General features: G+C 44.8%; 1 protein-coding gene across 1 annotated transcript; it reads right to left on the minus strand.

Moving 5' to 3' along the window:
• Positions 1-10,322: 10,322 nt before the first annotated feature.
• On the minus strand, positions 10,323-12,978 carry LOC136513005 (MDIS1-interacting receptor like kinase 2-like). Its single transcript, XM_066507008.1, has 2 exons — positions 10,926-12,978; positions 10,323-10,819 (listed from the first exon to the last, which is right to left on the minus strand). The coding sequence occupies exons 1-2, from the start codon at positions 12,970-12,972 to the stop codon at positions 10,443-10,445; spliced, it is 2,424 nt and encodes an 807-aa protein (XP_066363105.1). The 5' UTR covers positions 12,973-12,978; the 3' UTR covers positions 10,323-10,442.
• Between the last annotated feature and the right edge of the window lie 3,152 nt (positions 12,979-16,130).

The following is a 16,130-nucleotide window of genomic DNA, read 5'->3' on the forward strand; positions in this document are numbered from 1 at the left end:
TGGATTAATTAGGCTTAATAAATTCGTCTCGCAAATTAGTCACAGTTTATGCAATTAGTTTTATAATTACCTTATGTTTAGTTATTCTAATTGATATCCAAATATTTGATGTGACAAGAACTAAACTTTAGTCCATATATCAAACACCTCGTAATCCACCGATCATCTACTGCTGCAACAGCGAGTACTTTGAGGCCATCTCTGCTCCGCCGACAGGTAATATCTATCACTGGTCACTACAGTAGAAGGCGACACAGAAAAGAGAGAATTATGTATTTGGCATTGAAACAAATCAGTCTTTCATATTTGACACTTAAAAATTTAAACTCTCTTATTTTGGGCTAATCCATTGTAACAGTAGTGTTTGGTAATGTTAATTTTTGTTTTTCTATGTTTAACATGGTAACCTTTTTAGGCCTTTAGAGCAAGCTTTGTGCTTCGTTTCTTGGCCAAATACTAAGATAATAGCACTACTAAAAATGATTTTTACAGATCTCCTTTTTCTAGAGGGCAGCTCTATCAAGAATTGTCTCTAAAAATAGTTTCAGAAATGACACAATTGGTGTTTTTAGCTGCCTCTAAAAATACCCTCTATTTTAAGAGGAGGATGGAAACACCAACCACCTCTAGAAATGTGATTTTCTAGAGGTGGTTGCTCTTTCTAGCTGTCCCTAGAAATGCCCTCTATTTCAAAAGGAGGTTGGAAACACCAACCACCTCTAGAAAATGCTCTATTTGGGTGGCAGACACCTCTAGATCCCTAGAGGCATTTCTAGATGTGGTTGGCAACGTGGCTCATCTCTAAAAATAGGTATAGCAAAAAAATATTACTTTTCCAAGTCAAATCAAATAAAGACACTTTATATGAAAGTTGTAGAGATCGAAGAGATCTATAACTTCTACAACTTTGTAGTTGACGATATTTTCGTTTAAGATCGTTTAGTGTCTCAAAATTACATTTTAAATTTTTGGATTTTGAAATATAATTTTTAATTTTTTTCAAATGATCTAGGATGAACGTACACGCAATACCCAAGAGAACTAAAATTTTGCAGCTCCAACTTTTTAATTTGAATTGTTTAGGGGCCAAACTATTCAATACAAGATTAATCAAAGTTAATATAGGAAAGCATGGTATATGTAGTCACAACTAATTGTTTAGTGTAGTGGTAAGGGTGGGTCGCGTGAGGCTAGTGGCGCTGAGGTCGAATCCTACGCACGCACAATAATTTTGTTTGCTTTTCCAGAAGGTGCTCCCTAATAGGCCGGCTCTCGAGGCTTTCTTAGAGCGCAAACTCAAATAGGCGGTTGTCCGTGCTCCAACGGCACGACCCTGCAGTCCAAGAGCTCGCCGGCGTTAGGGTTCCAGGGTTAGGCGATGTCCTCACCGGCAGCTCTAGAAGGGGGTTTTGGGGTAGTGGCTGCGACACGGTAGTAGAGGCGGGTGAGATGGCGGCGGGGCGGGGTGGCGGGGGAGCCGTCCACAGGGGCGGTGGGAGATGGCGGTTCGGTGCCCTGTGATTAGGGGAGGACGGGAGGTGGGTGGCACGGCGAGGCAGCGGGAGCCGCCGGCCGCAGATGGTGGAAGCCGTAGGCGAGGGCGGGGGCGAGGACGAGGATGGCGTGGTTAGGCGCTGGTCACGCATGCGGGGCTGGGTTGCACGCTCCCCTATTGCGCGACGGGTCGTGCGTTATCTGCCTCCCTCTTAGAGGGCACCTTCAGGATTTTTATTTTTGATGACTGGCTTTTATTTTCTAGAAAATGATTTTTAGAGGTAGGCTATCTTTCTCTGATTTCTAGAGACAATGGAGTAGAGACCGTTGGAAGACCTGCCTATAGAAATCGATTCTAACCGTAACTGAAAATGCTTTGTGTGATAGTGTAGATTACCCGCCTTAGTCATTATGAAAACAACATAAAGCAATTCCTAATAAATATGTATCTAAATTACTTACATATGTTATTATGAAAGATAATAATTTAAGGTAACCCATAAGTTGCACATTTCTTCATTATAATAAATAATCAAATTACGCAACCCATTAGTTTTCATCTAAATTAGCTACCTTGCCATGACTAAAAATAAACAAAATTATCCACTCAAACCTTCGTTTAAGATATCAATATATGCTATTACGAAGAAGAACAAATAACCATAAACCCTGTCTATGTTTCAAATTTATCCACTTCTACCATTATTAATATAAAAAACAAACTCAAAGTACACATACATGTCGTTTGTCACCGGGCACACGAATAAACATACATGGATGAGTGAAAAATGTTGTTTTAATGAATGAGTGATATTTTTTTGCAACGGAAGCTTTTATTAAACCAAAGAACAGTACATCGAGTTGATAAACAGACTTTGGAACACTCCCTACCTCTGCCTGACCAAGAGGCACACAACATAAAGGAAACAAAAAAAATCTAATGACAGTCAACGTAGACTAGACCGCCACCCAAACACCCAGGAATAGAAGACCTTTGCCACCTGCTGCGAGACCACTACAGCTATACCCTGCATATCCGACCGTCGGAGAATATCCCAAAAACGGAGTCGATGGATAGCTGCATAAATAACCTGCAAAGGAGAATAATTTTTCCTTTTTAAAAACAATGTTATTCCTGTGCAACCATATAGACCAGGCAATCACTCCAGCTCCCAAAAGAACTAAAGACCTCAACTCTTTTTTTGACACCATATAGCCAACTACCAAACATATGCAATATACTTGGGGGTTTTGCTAAATTCAACGCTATGTGAGCAACGCTCTAGACCGATCGCGCAAAACGGCAATCAATAAACAAGTGTTGAATTGTCTCGTCCTTGTGACAAAAGCAACAAGTTTTGTTTCCTTGCCATTTGCGCTTAATTAAATTATCCTAACACAACACCTCACCTGAGATACCACAAGAAACTTTTAAACTTAAGGGGAGCTGAATGAGTGATACATATATATTTCTATATATTAGCAATTATAAAAGTGTTTCCTTAATAAATCTTATATCAATAATATAGACAATTCACTTTAAATTATAATAATACCCCACTTTCGGGGTGGGATGAAGAGACGTGAGAGAAGATGAGGGAAATGGGTTGGTTGGCTGGGCCGAAGTCACATTTTGGCCATTGTTGTGGTAGGGTTAATGTTTAGGGCGTTTTTGGTTCAAATAGATTTTATGTGCATGTAATGTTGAATTTGACAAAGTCAACCATTCAAATGAATATCCAATTAACCCATTAGACTCCGAATGATTCATGCATGGTCCAACACACATCATATACACAAATTAATTTAGAAAATGAGAGGGCTGAGAATCGACTTATGATTGGTATAATTCTATATTTACGAATTCAAGCATCACACCTTTTTTTTGGCAAACAATAACATAGCACAAATCTGCAGTTTGTTACACGGCCGTGCCTCAAATAATCTTGTTTCTATTTATTTGTATGACGCAGAATACCTTTAGGGAGAACCTACTCTGTACTACTCTATATAAATTATATATTTTTTTAGAAACTCTATATAAAAGATTAATACAACAACACAAGTACATGGCAGAAAATACCTATTCACTACTGGACACGGGTTCTTTGCCGAGTGCCCTAAACACTCGGCAAACCCAAGTTTGCACTCGGCAAAGAGTTTGCCGAGTGTTACACTCGGCAAAGACCCGCCGGCATAGCTTTTGTCGGCAAAGGGTTCTTTGCCGGCAAAGGGTTCTTTGTCGAGTGCAATATATCAGGCACTCGGCAAAGCCTTTGCCGAGTGCCACGTCAGCACTCGGCAAAGAAAAGTTGACCTAACGGAGACCGCCCGTGTGACGTCCCCTTTGCCGAGTGGTGACGTGTCGGGCACTCGGCAAAATATTTTTTTTATTTTTTTCCAAAAAATTCTTTGCCGAGTGCCACGGCGTCGGCACTCGGCAAAGTGCCCAGTTTTGCCGAGTGCTATGGACCGAGGCACTCGGCAAAGTGCCCAGTTTTGCCGAGTGCTTTGGATGAGGCACTCGGCAAAGTGCCAAGTTTTGCCGAGTGCCATGACTATAGCACTCGGCAAATCTAGGACCTGAGCCAGTTTTGCCCAGTTTTGTCGAGTGCTTTTTTGCTTCCCATCTTTACAGACAAACAAATCACATATTCACAACCATCACATGCCTAGAATTACAATATATATCACATAAATGCCTCGTCCATAGCAATATCCATCACAATATCCATCACATACACGATATAGATCACAATGTATATCACATTCACATCCATCACAATATCCACATCCAACACAACCATCACAATATCCATCACAGGATCCAACACAAGTCTAAGTCCATGAAACATAAGAAAAGAGACCAATCCAAGGTACCTACTGCCACCCTTGCCACCCGGAGTGTGAAGAAGGGCCACCTGCCCCCCCCCCGGGCTGTGGAGGAGGGCCAGCTGGCCACCCGAACTGTGGAGAAGGGCCAGGTTCACTTGGATGCGTCGAGTAGTGCCCTTGAGGAGTCAGGTTCGAACCCGCGGACGGTGGCTGCGCAAAGGAAAAGTGAATTCATGAGTTTCTGCAGGAGGGTCGCACAAGCTAAAGCAATAAACAACCATACTCACCGGACTAGGATCAGGAGTACGAACCACTGGAGCGAGGAGCGAAGGTGGCACGGCTATACCCATCGTGGCCTGAAGGTTCGCCATGAACGCGTAAAGGTCCTGCGGCCTCTTCTCCTCGGCCTCCCTCCTTCGCTCTTGCTCCGCCTGCTCGGTCGAGTGCCTGGCCTCTAGCCTCTGCACCTGGGCCTGCAATATTTCACCTGCAATGTTTTAACAATGCAAAGGCAAGATATATGTAAAAGCAATGAACGATGAATAAAACAGGACTAACCCAGAGTTCCGCCACCTGCTGCTGTGCACTCTGCTGCCGAGGTCGTATAGGGAGGGATGAGCTCGTGCTCCTTGCTCGAATCTGGGAGAGGGTGGGAGTAGAGGCCGTGTCAACTTGGCTGTCCGCCATCCAGTACCGGCCATGCTGCTTCCCTCCTCCAAGCCTCGTCACGAGGTCCACATCCAGGGCTGGGAGGCCGGATCGAAGTCCTCCCCATGGCGCGTGCGAGCCACCGAGGAGTACTCGCTGAGCTTGCTGTGGACGCTCGTGTTAGTGTACGCCTCGGGCGGGTCCTCCGGGTTGTAGGTGAGGTCTGGGGCTGTCGCCTTGCCCTTTTGTGCCAGGGCGTACGCCATGAACTCGTTGCACTCCTGGCCACCATGTGACTGGGACTGCAAGGAAAACACCAAGATGATTACAAGTAATGAGAATTGAGCATTCGAATGAATAAAGAAATAAATATAAAGAGCGTTACCCATGTCTGGGCGTACGCGCCGAGGTGGCAGTTGCCTTGGTGGTGTGGCACACCACCCATCTACAGGCGGCAGTGTAACACCCTCGGTGTTATATTGTAATGTTTTTGCTTAAACACTGCATTAGCCCCATGCTTGTTTGTACATGTGTGTGATTTGGAGTATAAGTCGATATACGGCATTTGAAACGTTCATCCGAGACGAGAAATAAATGTTAAGTTTCATGTCGCTTTATATTGTTTAGTATTCTAAACGAATTTTTATTGAATAAAAATGATGTAGATCGTGTATGTGAACTTTAATAAAATTTGTAGTACGTACTCAGTAGTCGACAATGAAACGGGTAGCTCGGAATTGGAATTCGACGCGAAACCGTGCACGTCACCTATGTCGAACTATGCTGGACTGGCCACGGTCACCACTGTTGCCTCGGCTGCCTGCCACCGCACGCATGTGCACTACGCACGAGTCCTATCAGCTCTGCACCCGCGCGGACAGTCGCCTGGGCACGTCTCACGGTTCCCCGTCGTCATGTGCACGCGTACCCTGCGTTAATGACCGTGGATGTGCCAACGCCACTGTCTCCGCTGTCGCCATGACCGACGGGACCTCTCGTTTTCAATTCGCCGTGACCGTAGCGCCTTAGTGAAATTCATCACGTCTGCGGCTCCGCTAGACAGCCAGCTGCTCGATTGACATCACCTCGCCGATCGTAGCGTCTCACTGTGCTCCAATTTTGGATTCGTCGCTCCGCCTGCTCCATAAGACTGAGGTGGTCTGCATAGACGACATGCCGCACAACCATAGCTTGCCATTTTCAATCCACCATCACTGCTAGCTTCTCCTCCAGCTGCTCATCGCATTGCCCACTTCATTCAAAGCTCCACCGCCGTTTTGCGTCTTCTTCGTGGCCGGCGGAACCTCGCCCGAGCAGAGTGAGCAGGCGACCGGCGGTGCGTTACTGTTCATCTTAGCTTGCTGACATCAGCATGACGTCACCCCTACGTCACACGTGTTTGTGGCCGCTTTTCATGTAGGAAAATAAAGTCGTAATACGTTGAAATACGCCACTGGGGGCCGCTGCCGCTGGCTGGGCCGCGCTGCTCGCGCCCGCTGCCGCTGTTGCCGCCGCTGCCGCGCCCGCGTGCCCGCCCGCTCGCGCCTGCCCACGTCGCGCGCACGTCCGCCATTGCTGGGCCACGCCCGCGCGCCGCGCGTTGCTGGGCCGCGCCCGCTGCTGGACCGCACTGCCGCGCTAGGCCTACGCCGCGTTCGCGCCCGCCGAGCTGGGCCACGCCCGCCTGCTGGGCTGCGTCGGACCGTGTGGGCCGCGAGTAAGGTTTCATTTTCTTATTTCCAGCTAATTTGCTACTGCTTATTCAATTTAGTTTCAAGCTAAACTTCGATAATTAGTAGTAAATTGCATGGTTGTCTAAAAATAGTGAAACCAAGTTTGTTAGGTTCGCAAAAATGCCATCTACCTGTTAGTACAGTTAGTTCACCATTAGCTGTTAGGATGGTAGGCTCATAAGATTAACGTAGAAAGCTTAGCGGTATATCGCTCTTTAATTGCAGGATTTGTTGTGGTAAACCGACAATAGTTTTAGCTTTGAAATTGTTACGGTAGGGTCCTTAGACCTTTACATACTTGTTGTAAAATAGGTAGCCGTAGAGCGAGTCGCTTAATGGAGTAGTTATTATCCTTGCTTTAGGGTATGTATCGTAAACTGGCATTAGGAGTTGGAATATCCATAGTCACCGCAAGAATATATGACGCGTTCATACTTGTTAGTAGTGCTGGTATGTAGCTTACACTTTAGTGGGTAAACCTCACTTAGTAATTTAATAAGGGTACTTTTGCATTGAGAATTGCTGTTGCCATAGTGTTAATCATTGCATCGTCATTTCATGTAGATCACGAACAGGTAGACTTCGTACCCGTCGGTGAGCCGGAGTACGACGAGGTGATCGAGGAGTACGAGGAGGAGCTCTTCGCACAGGAGGGAGCCCAGGAGCCTGCTGGTGCTAACTTTGCTGACCCGGCACCTGCCCAAGGCAAGCCCCGGTGCATAACCCCTATTTTTAAATGATTACTGAATATATTTATATGATATGCATTTATGTTACAGGCATTTTATGGAAACTACATGCATAGATATATCCACCATGAGTCCTACTAGTGCAGGTCGAGTAGCTGCTATGCTCAGGATGTCGGTAGCGTGAGTAACCTGACGTTACTCGCAAATAGGTGATTACACTATGATATCATGATGAAATAATGGAAAGGAAAAATGGTGATCGGACAGGGATGTGGATTTGGTACTGGTGGGTGTGAGGGGTTGTGTCCTGCGGCCAACAGGGCATAGCCCGGTTACACTTTTTCCTTGTCTGTGTCGATTAAGGACCGATCGTTGCATATGACTCTAGGCAAGTCACAGACTATTGTCCCGAGCACATACTTGGGTATGGGTGCAGGGAAGACTTGCTGCTCTCTTGTCGCGGATTTGGCTCTTTCCGGACCGACTGATGGGAAGAGGAGGTGGTGGAGGTCCTTGCACCACACTGAGTCCGGGATTCAGAGGCAGGGGCTTGGAGTCCAAGTTTGGACGGGGACTTGGACACCCGGGACAGGAGAGTGGTGGGTTAGTCCTGCTTGTGCCTAGGGTACAAGCGGGGCGTGTGTCTTCGGGGCACCCAGCTGGGCACATTGATTCGCGAATCGCCGGGTTATCCGGTATGGCTTGTCTGCGGTTTAGCACCGTAGTAAGAACTGGAAGTGGAAAAGGAGAAGGAACAGTAACGATTGCTCAACTCTTTCTTGAAAGTAGCACAGGTGCTTATATAGATTGACTAGATAAAAACTTAATACGGCTAATGATAATAATGTATCAATAAGGACCCACTATTAGTTCTGCTTTTGGCTAAAGAGAACCAGCAACCATAAAGCCTAGCATATTCCTTGGAGTCAGGAAAGTATTCCCACTGATCGGATAAGTCTTGCGAGTACATTGTGTACTCAGGGTTTATTTACCCCTGTTGCAGGTGACGCTTGAGGAGTTCCTTGTGTGGAGGATCCATCTGGTGGGCTCAGACGGAATCCTCGTTATCTTATCGCTAGATGTTATCTTTTAATATTCCGTTGTTTATCATTTCGCACTCTGTATTTGGTATTGTAATAATGTACTTTTAAGAAATTCTAATGTATGAGATGGACTTGTGTTGTAACTCGTTTTCATTATTGGATCCTTGGGAAAAATGTGGATCTTTCGGATTCTCCCTCGGGGTGTGCCCGACGGATACCGCTCGTTGTAGTTGCTTTCGGGGTGCTTAGTGTCTGGTGGAAGACGAGCGCCTCCGTAAGTACGCTATTTCGGGTGGTTCTGCCACAGGCAGTCCCGATGGATGTTGTGCTTTTCCATCCACTCATTCGAGCACCACCTGTCGACAATGGCCGCCCAGCAGGCTCTGTCCTTGGCGCACCAATCAGGACACATCTGCAGACCATCAAGTATATAACATGTCAAAAGATAAAATGAAGCCTACCTATTCTTCATGGAAGGAATCAGTATTAATGTTTCGTACTAACCTGGAGGTACTGCTCCTTGGTGAGCGTCATGGTCCTGGCCGCCTGCTTCCTCACCACCTCACCAAGGACATTCCCGTTGTAGTTGATGATGCACTAGAGCCGCGTCTCGTGGTACAGGTCTGAGAGTTGGTTCCTGCAGACCTTGTCCTGCACTCGCTCCGCCCGGCCCTCGTACCCTGGGGCGCACCTGAAGAAGTCCTGCATACATGCATCATGTATCATTTCATTATTTTAAGAACGACCAATGAATACAATAAATTGACCAATGTAGTGCGATGAAGACTTACCCAGTGCTCCTGCTTAATCCGCGCCGCCTTGGTGCCTGCGACGTTGTCCTGGTTTGTAAGCATGGTACGTGACAACGTGCTCGAAACTTTCTCAAATTTTTACCACAGCCTACGCAAACGATAACACGGCATCTCCACAAGTTTCATGTTTTTTCGATTTCGTTTGCATTTTATGGAAATAAAAAACAACTCGCGCGCAATTTGGTGGCGTTGCCCCGTGAGCAAGTTGATAGAAATTTCAGGTCAGTTCCTGGATTTGGCCTAAACTTACACTCACAAACATGAATGTCATTTTTCGAATCATTCAAATCCAATATTCGATGCACCTGCAGTTCAAACTCGTATTTTTCGAAAAAATCAACAAAATGGAATAAACTAATGAAATATAGAAAAAATCAGTCAAAATGTGCAAAATTTGAATATGTGGTTCCTGGTACTGTTGTAGGGCTACCAAAAAAATTGGTGGCCAAAATAAAAAAAAAATATTTGCCTAGTGCCAATCCGTGGCACTCGACAAACTTAATTATTTGCCGAGTGCCTAACGCCTGGCACTCAGCAAAGTTGACGGCGTTGGGTCCGTTATGCCTCTAACAATATTTGCCGAGTGCTCTAGTTTGCCGAGGGCCTGACACTCGGCATATTAAGGTTTGCCGTGTGCCTATATTTTGCCAAGTACTAGGCACTTGACAATATAGCCTTTGCCGAGTGTTTTATTTTGCCGACGGCTGCACTCGGCAAACTGAGTCTTTGCCGAGTGCCCGATATTTGGCACTCGGCAAAGTATTCGACACTCGGTAAATTACCAGTTCCCGTAGTGATTTATTTAAGGAAGAAAAATTAGTTTCCGTGAATGTTAATTATCGAAGTTCAGAATTGGGGATTTCTATTATATATACTTGCACTTTGGTTTGAATGTTTGTCATGATTCATGGGTACAAAAAAGTTTCAGCATATAATACAAAAAGGTGACTAACTTAGGAGGAACTACCTGATTTTTCATTGAGAAGAAAAACAGACACCTAAATTTGAGTTGAAGAAGATTCAAATCCTAGGTGGTTGCGTGTATGACCACACCTTCTACCCAACCGGTTAAGTTAGACTCACTTCCTTCGGCGTATATACAATACAACATGTGTCTAGTATTGGTCACTTTTGAAACAAGAACAAATGCGGCCAAATTATTCCTGACACTTGATATTACAGTGGCCATCATATATTCTGTATGGTGTAGCAGAAATCATGCAAATCTTGTAACTTGACTTCGTGAAGTGGCTTGAGGATGGCTGCTGGGCAGCTTCTGTTTGTTAGTGCTTGGCACACCTGCTGCATTGTTGGCCGGGCTTTTGGACAGATTTGCAAACACCCAAAGGCAACAAGAAGGAGCAGAATGATATCCTTTTCTTCACTGCCTTTTGGCTGTACAATGCGCTTGTCCAAGATATCTTTGAGCTTTGTATGCTGCTGCGTTTGGCAAAAGAATGGAAGCAGAAGATCTCCTGGATGCTTTCCCATTGCCAATTCCATGATAACCACACCAAAGCTATATACATCACACTTCTCTGTTAATAACATTGTAGATGATAATTCTGTGACAAAAAAAAAATAGAAGAATCAAAATCAGGATATATCCTTTAATACTCATCAGTAAATCATGTAGCACTATAATAATTTTAAAGGATTAAAACCATGTACCTGGTGCCATATAGCCGCATGTCCCTGCAAAGATAGTACTCGAACTTGAGGAAATATGCTTCAACTTCCTTGCCATGCCAAAATCTGAGACATAACCTTTAAAATCACGGTCTAATAAGATATTACTACTTTTGATGTCACGATGTATAATGGGTTCATCACAGTCATGGTGCAAGTATGATAGAGCTTGAGCTACATCCCTCACAATTCCAACTCTTTTGGGCCAATCAAGCTCTCTGGCAAGCTGTTCCTCATGAAGAACTGATGCTAAACTTCCCCTTTCAATGAGATCGTACACAAGAAATCTGCACTGAGAGTGAGAACAGTACCCATACAGCTTCACTATGCATCGATGCTTTGTTTTTGTTAACACGTCAATCTCAGCACGAAATGTTCCTTCATCAGTGTAGTCGTCTTCCATTGCATGGAGCAGCTTGACTGCGAAGACACTTCCTCCTTGAAGCTCAGCTCTGAAGACAGACCCGTGTCCTCCAACACCAATGCAATATTTTTCATCAAAGTTTTCTGTTGCATTAACTATGTCTTGGAATGCAATCTTTCCGTTGAAATTGCATATGGAAAACATGTCTCTAGGCTTGCTTCTGGTCCTGCATTCTGCAATTTTTCTCCTCCAACAGAAGGCCGCAATGCTTCCTGTTACCAGAGAAATGAAGCCAAAGAGACCAAAAGCAAGAAGTAGTGCCAAAATAAGGCGTTTATTATGTCTTTTCCCCTCGTCGTTTCCATCAAGCCCTTGTGCTCCACAGGGTGTTAAGCCATACCGTTGATCACCACAGATATCAATATTGTGGTCAAGAGAAACTAAGGCTGAAGGGACAGATGTGCCCCCAAATTTGCCACCCAAACAGTTGAATGACAAATTCAGGCTCTGTAGTTGGTAAAGCTGCACAAGAGTGACCGGGATGGTGCCACTAAGATTATTTCTACTGAGATCCAACTCATACAGGCCAGTACACTCCCCAAGATCTTGTGGTATTGGTCCTGTCAGTAAATTGTCTGATACCCGCAGCTGCAACAGGTGGTGACATTGTCCTATCTGAGGTGGAATGCTTCCTGTAAATCGATTGCTGCTTAAATCCAGATGCGTGAGATTAACTAGAAATCCTATTTCTGGTGGCAGCAGTCCATTAACCTTGTTGGAGGCAAGCACAAGTTTTTTTAGAGATCTCAAATTCCAGAAGGTGGAAGGGATGGAGCCACGTATTTGATTGTTGGAAAGGTCGATTAATTCTAGCCTTGTTAGGTTCCCAAAGCTTCCAGGAATGGAGCCACTGATGCTATTTCCAAGCAGATGTAGGAATGACAACCTATGCAGCATTCCTAGTTCATGTGGAATGTCACCCGATAAACTGTTGAAGCTAAGGCCTAGGAAATTCAACGTGGTTAGATTTCCCAAACTAGGAGGTATTGGGCCAGAAAAGCTGTTACGGCACAGATCAAGCTTCTTTAGATTGTGTAGCATGCCAAGTGCAGAAGGAATGTGGCCGTTTAGGAACTGATAATTCTGTGAGAGATCCAGGAAAGTGAGTGCGGTAAGATTACCTATGGATGGTGGGATCGGTCCTGACAGGGAATTGCTTGAGAGATCCAATAAAGTGAGCTCACCAAGCGTACCGATGCTTGGCGGGATTAGCCCTGAGAGGTTGTTGTCGTTGAGGTCGAGATGGGCAAGACGAGGCAAGGACACAAAGTCCAGCCCATCTAACCGGCCAGATAGGTTACACATGGGAAGGGAGATGCTGGACAAGACTGGGACGACAGCGGCATCGTCGTCGTCACGCCAGCCACGAGGCACCGTGATGCTGCAGACGATGCCAGTCCAGGTGCAAGGGTTGGTGCGCTTGCTCCATGACTTGAGGCAGCCTGATGGCCTGGCGGAGTCGCAGCTGGATTTCCATCGGAGGAGGGCTTCTGCTTCCCTATCTAGTTGCGCTTGTGCCACCGTCGTCGAATTTGCACAGTAGGAAAGGAGTAGTAAGGAAAGAAGCAGCGCCAGAGGCATGATCTGGAAGGCCAGGAGACGCATATGCTAACTGTGTGTTGGTGATGAGGCTGCCCCTGCTGCTCTGGAGATATAAACACACTTAGGACGGGTCATTCACTGTGAATAAGTCACTATATGTCAGATATCGTCATCACAGACGCGTCATTCACTGGTTGATCGAGGACCACATGATACACGGTTACCTTGACTAATTATTGACTCAGTAGTTGATCGAGAACCACATGATGCACGTTATCACAGACGCGTCATTCCCACTTTTCTTTGGCCTTTTGACTAGAGTAGCTTCTTTCTCCTCACTAACGCAGGGGAGTGTAGAAAAAGCTAGGAAGCCGTACGTGGAACAATTCTGCGTCAGATTTCCACTCAAGGAGCTTTCTCTCGCTCCCCATTGCTTTCCAGCTGCAAGAAGCCTGCTACCCTCGTTCCTGCATTGCCGGTGCTGGGAGGAGGACAATTTAACAGGCACCGCGTAAACTACACGGAATAATATAATTGCAACACTGGGGAAGGCGATGTGCTGCAACCAGCATGGGGAAAGGATGTGAAACAAAGATGCACTAGTACAGAACACAACATTCCTGCTGGCCTATTATTGCCAGGTGTGATAGAGCTAGCAACGAGAAAGCTTTACTAACGGGTCGTAAGTGATCCGGATAATGATTGTGTAACACCCCAGAAGAAACACAACAATCCTCTAGAGAACTACCACACTACACTACAACAACAACATCTTCTACTATTCAAAAGGTACCGACAACAGCTAGGAGCATAGCCACAAAATGATTATACCACAGATAAACATAACCACATATATGTACAAGTGAAACAAGGGAGTAAACAGAGCATCTAAGAAAAATCCAACTCCTATCCAATAAGTGCAAGTTTGTCAAGTTTTAAAGTGAATCAAAATTTTAGCACAACAACTTAAGCCTAGAAACTATAACCTAGGCCCCGATTACCAACTGTAACACCACATAAGAAAACACAACAATCCTCTACGGAATGACCACGCTACACTACAACAACAGACTACACGGAAGCAAAAAATACGTCATCTAGATTAAACATTAAATTAAGTCTTCTACGATGACATAACAATAAACAAAGTTGAGCTACAACTAGCAACTTTGAAAGGAAGCAAAGATACAACTCCAACATCAAAGAGAACTCATTACAACATAATTGATTGTTTGAAGTGTATATCGACACGTGTGCAAACATGTTGCTACTCCCATCCCACCAAGCAAATCATGTACCTGAGATGAGGAAACAAGCGCATGAGATTTATGGAAAACCTCAGCAAGCAAACTGCTTCAACCAAGTTATTTAAATCACAGTTCGATTAAACATCAAATTTTAATTGCATAATAATAGAGACATCAATTGCTTCATAGAAATATAAATATACTTCCAAGTGCAATGCAAATGATGCAGTGCAATGCATGACTTCACTTCTACCCACATGTCCTAAGAAGAGGGAGTCAGGGTTGCAACCACAATGCTCATCAATGTGCGTTGTTGTACCTGTACTTACCGCACCAATTCGGCTATGGTTTCTTCAAATGCATACCAACGGGAAGAGTGCAAATGCAAATGTTGCAATGTATGCACTTCACATACTTCATATATACCTCATAATTCATAATTTAGAGAGCAATACCACAAGCTATGAAAAATAGCATACTTTAAAGTCAATAAATAACTTCAATTTAAGATTATCTGGCTAGTGTGAGAAACTAAAATTTAGTCGAGGCAATTCAAACAACAAAGCTAAAGCATGTGGACCACGGCGCCACGTTTACCTGCCTTTACCGACGATTCATCAAAAGAGCTAGGCACACTCCAATGGCAAACCACCTGATCACAAGTAATACTCAGTACCAACACCATTACACAACAATGACATGAATAAAAACACCCAAACCCATAGATTAAGCCACTACCAATGCACTTCGGCTCATAACACCAGCACTGTTGCTTCTCTATTTCGTACAGTTTGAACCATGTATCCAAAAATTCTCAAAATTTACCAGATGATAGGAAACTTCATTATCTACAACTTTGGTATAATAAGATTCAGCATAAGAGATCTCCAATATAGCATAAACAATCTCTGAACTTAACTGAATATTTTTGAAGATCAAAACAGAACAGTAAATTTATAAAATCCATAACTGGAGATATACTCATACAACAAATGTGTTCTTTAACAATATGGAAAGCTTAAGAAAACTCCTACAACTTTTGTTTATACCAAAAGTTCAGATTCTTCAATTACAATGGCCAAAAATTGAATAGATGTAAAACTGTCCAGATTCTCGTCGCTGAAAAACAGTCTAGTTAACATGATCATGTCTCGAAAGATACAGAGGCTATGAGGGAGATCTTAGTGTCGGAAGAAAGGTATTGAAGTCCTATACAACTTTGTCCATAGTGACAAAATTTATTAAGGCCACTAAAATGACCTAAAATGGCTATGAACAGAAACTGCTCGGTCTGACAGAAATTCCGAACAAGGACGAAAATTGATTTCAAGAATTTCGGGAATTACTCCAACTAAACCCCTTCTAATTCAATGATTCGATCCACAAAACTTGATCCAAAGAAGTAGATTAGGATTTGGCATCTCACCTAGGGCAACCGTAGCGAGAACGACGACAAATCCTGGAATATCCACACCTTCCTTCCTTTCTCTTCTCCTCCTCACGGCGATCTACGCCGGTATGACCGTCTCACGTTTCCAATCTACGACGAACGTGTTGTGGCCTTCATGAGCAGCGAGGGGAACAAGAAATTGAGGGCAAAAACAGGGTGAGAAGATGTCGCCTAACCAAAAATCAAAGGAAGGACGTGACCGCGAATGACGATGGAGGCGTGGCGGACGACAAAGGCGATGGATGACGGCAGCGGAAAGCCCTAAGCCCTCTCTTCGTCTTCCTTCTCTCTTGTCCTGTTTTTTCCCGTACATGAATACGAGTGGCGGCTATAGGTAAAGATTTCCAAATGTGCCGGCACGGCACTACACGGCCCTAGCCCGCCTGGGCACGGCACGGCAGGCACGGTTGATGAGGCATGCCGTGCCGTGCCACCGTGCCGGAGTTCAGGCCTAGGCACGGCACTAAACTTGCTGGACCGTGCCTGGCGTGCCGTGCCGGCACGGCAGCTCAGCGTGCCCGTGA

The sequence above is a fragment of the Miscanthus floridulus genome, chromosome 16, assembly GCF_019320115.1.
Source record: "Miscanthus floridulus cultivar M001 chromosome 16, ASM1932011v1, whole genome shotgun sequence".
Lineage (NCBI taxonomy): Eukaryota > Viridiplantae > Streptophyta > Magnoliopsida > Poales > Poaceae > Miscanthus > Miscanthus floridulus.

Excerpts from the sequence above, each read along its gene's own strand:
- LOC136513005 (XM_066507008.1), bottom strand. The coding sequence starts at position 12,972 with ATGCGTCTCCTGGCCTTCCAGATCATGCCTCTGGCGCTGCTTCTTTCC. Across the intron at positions 10,820-10,925 it reads ATGCGGCTATATGGCACCAG|AATTATCATCTACAATGTTA; the intron begins GTACATGGTTTT and ends TTTTTGTCACAG.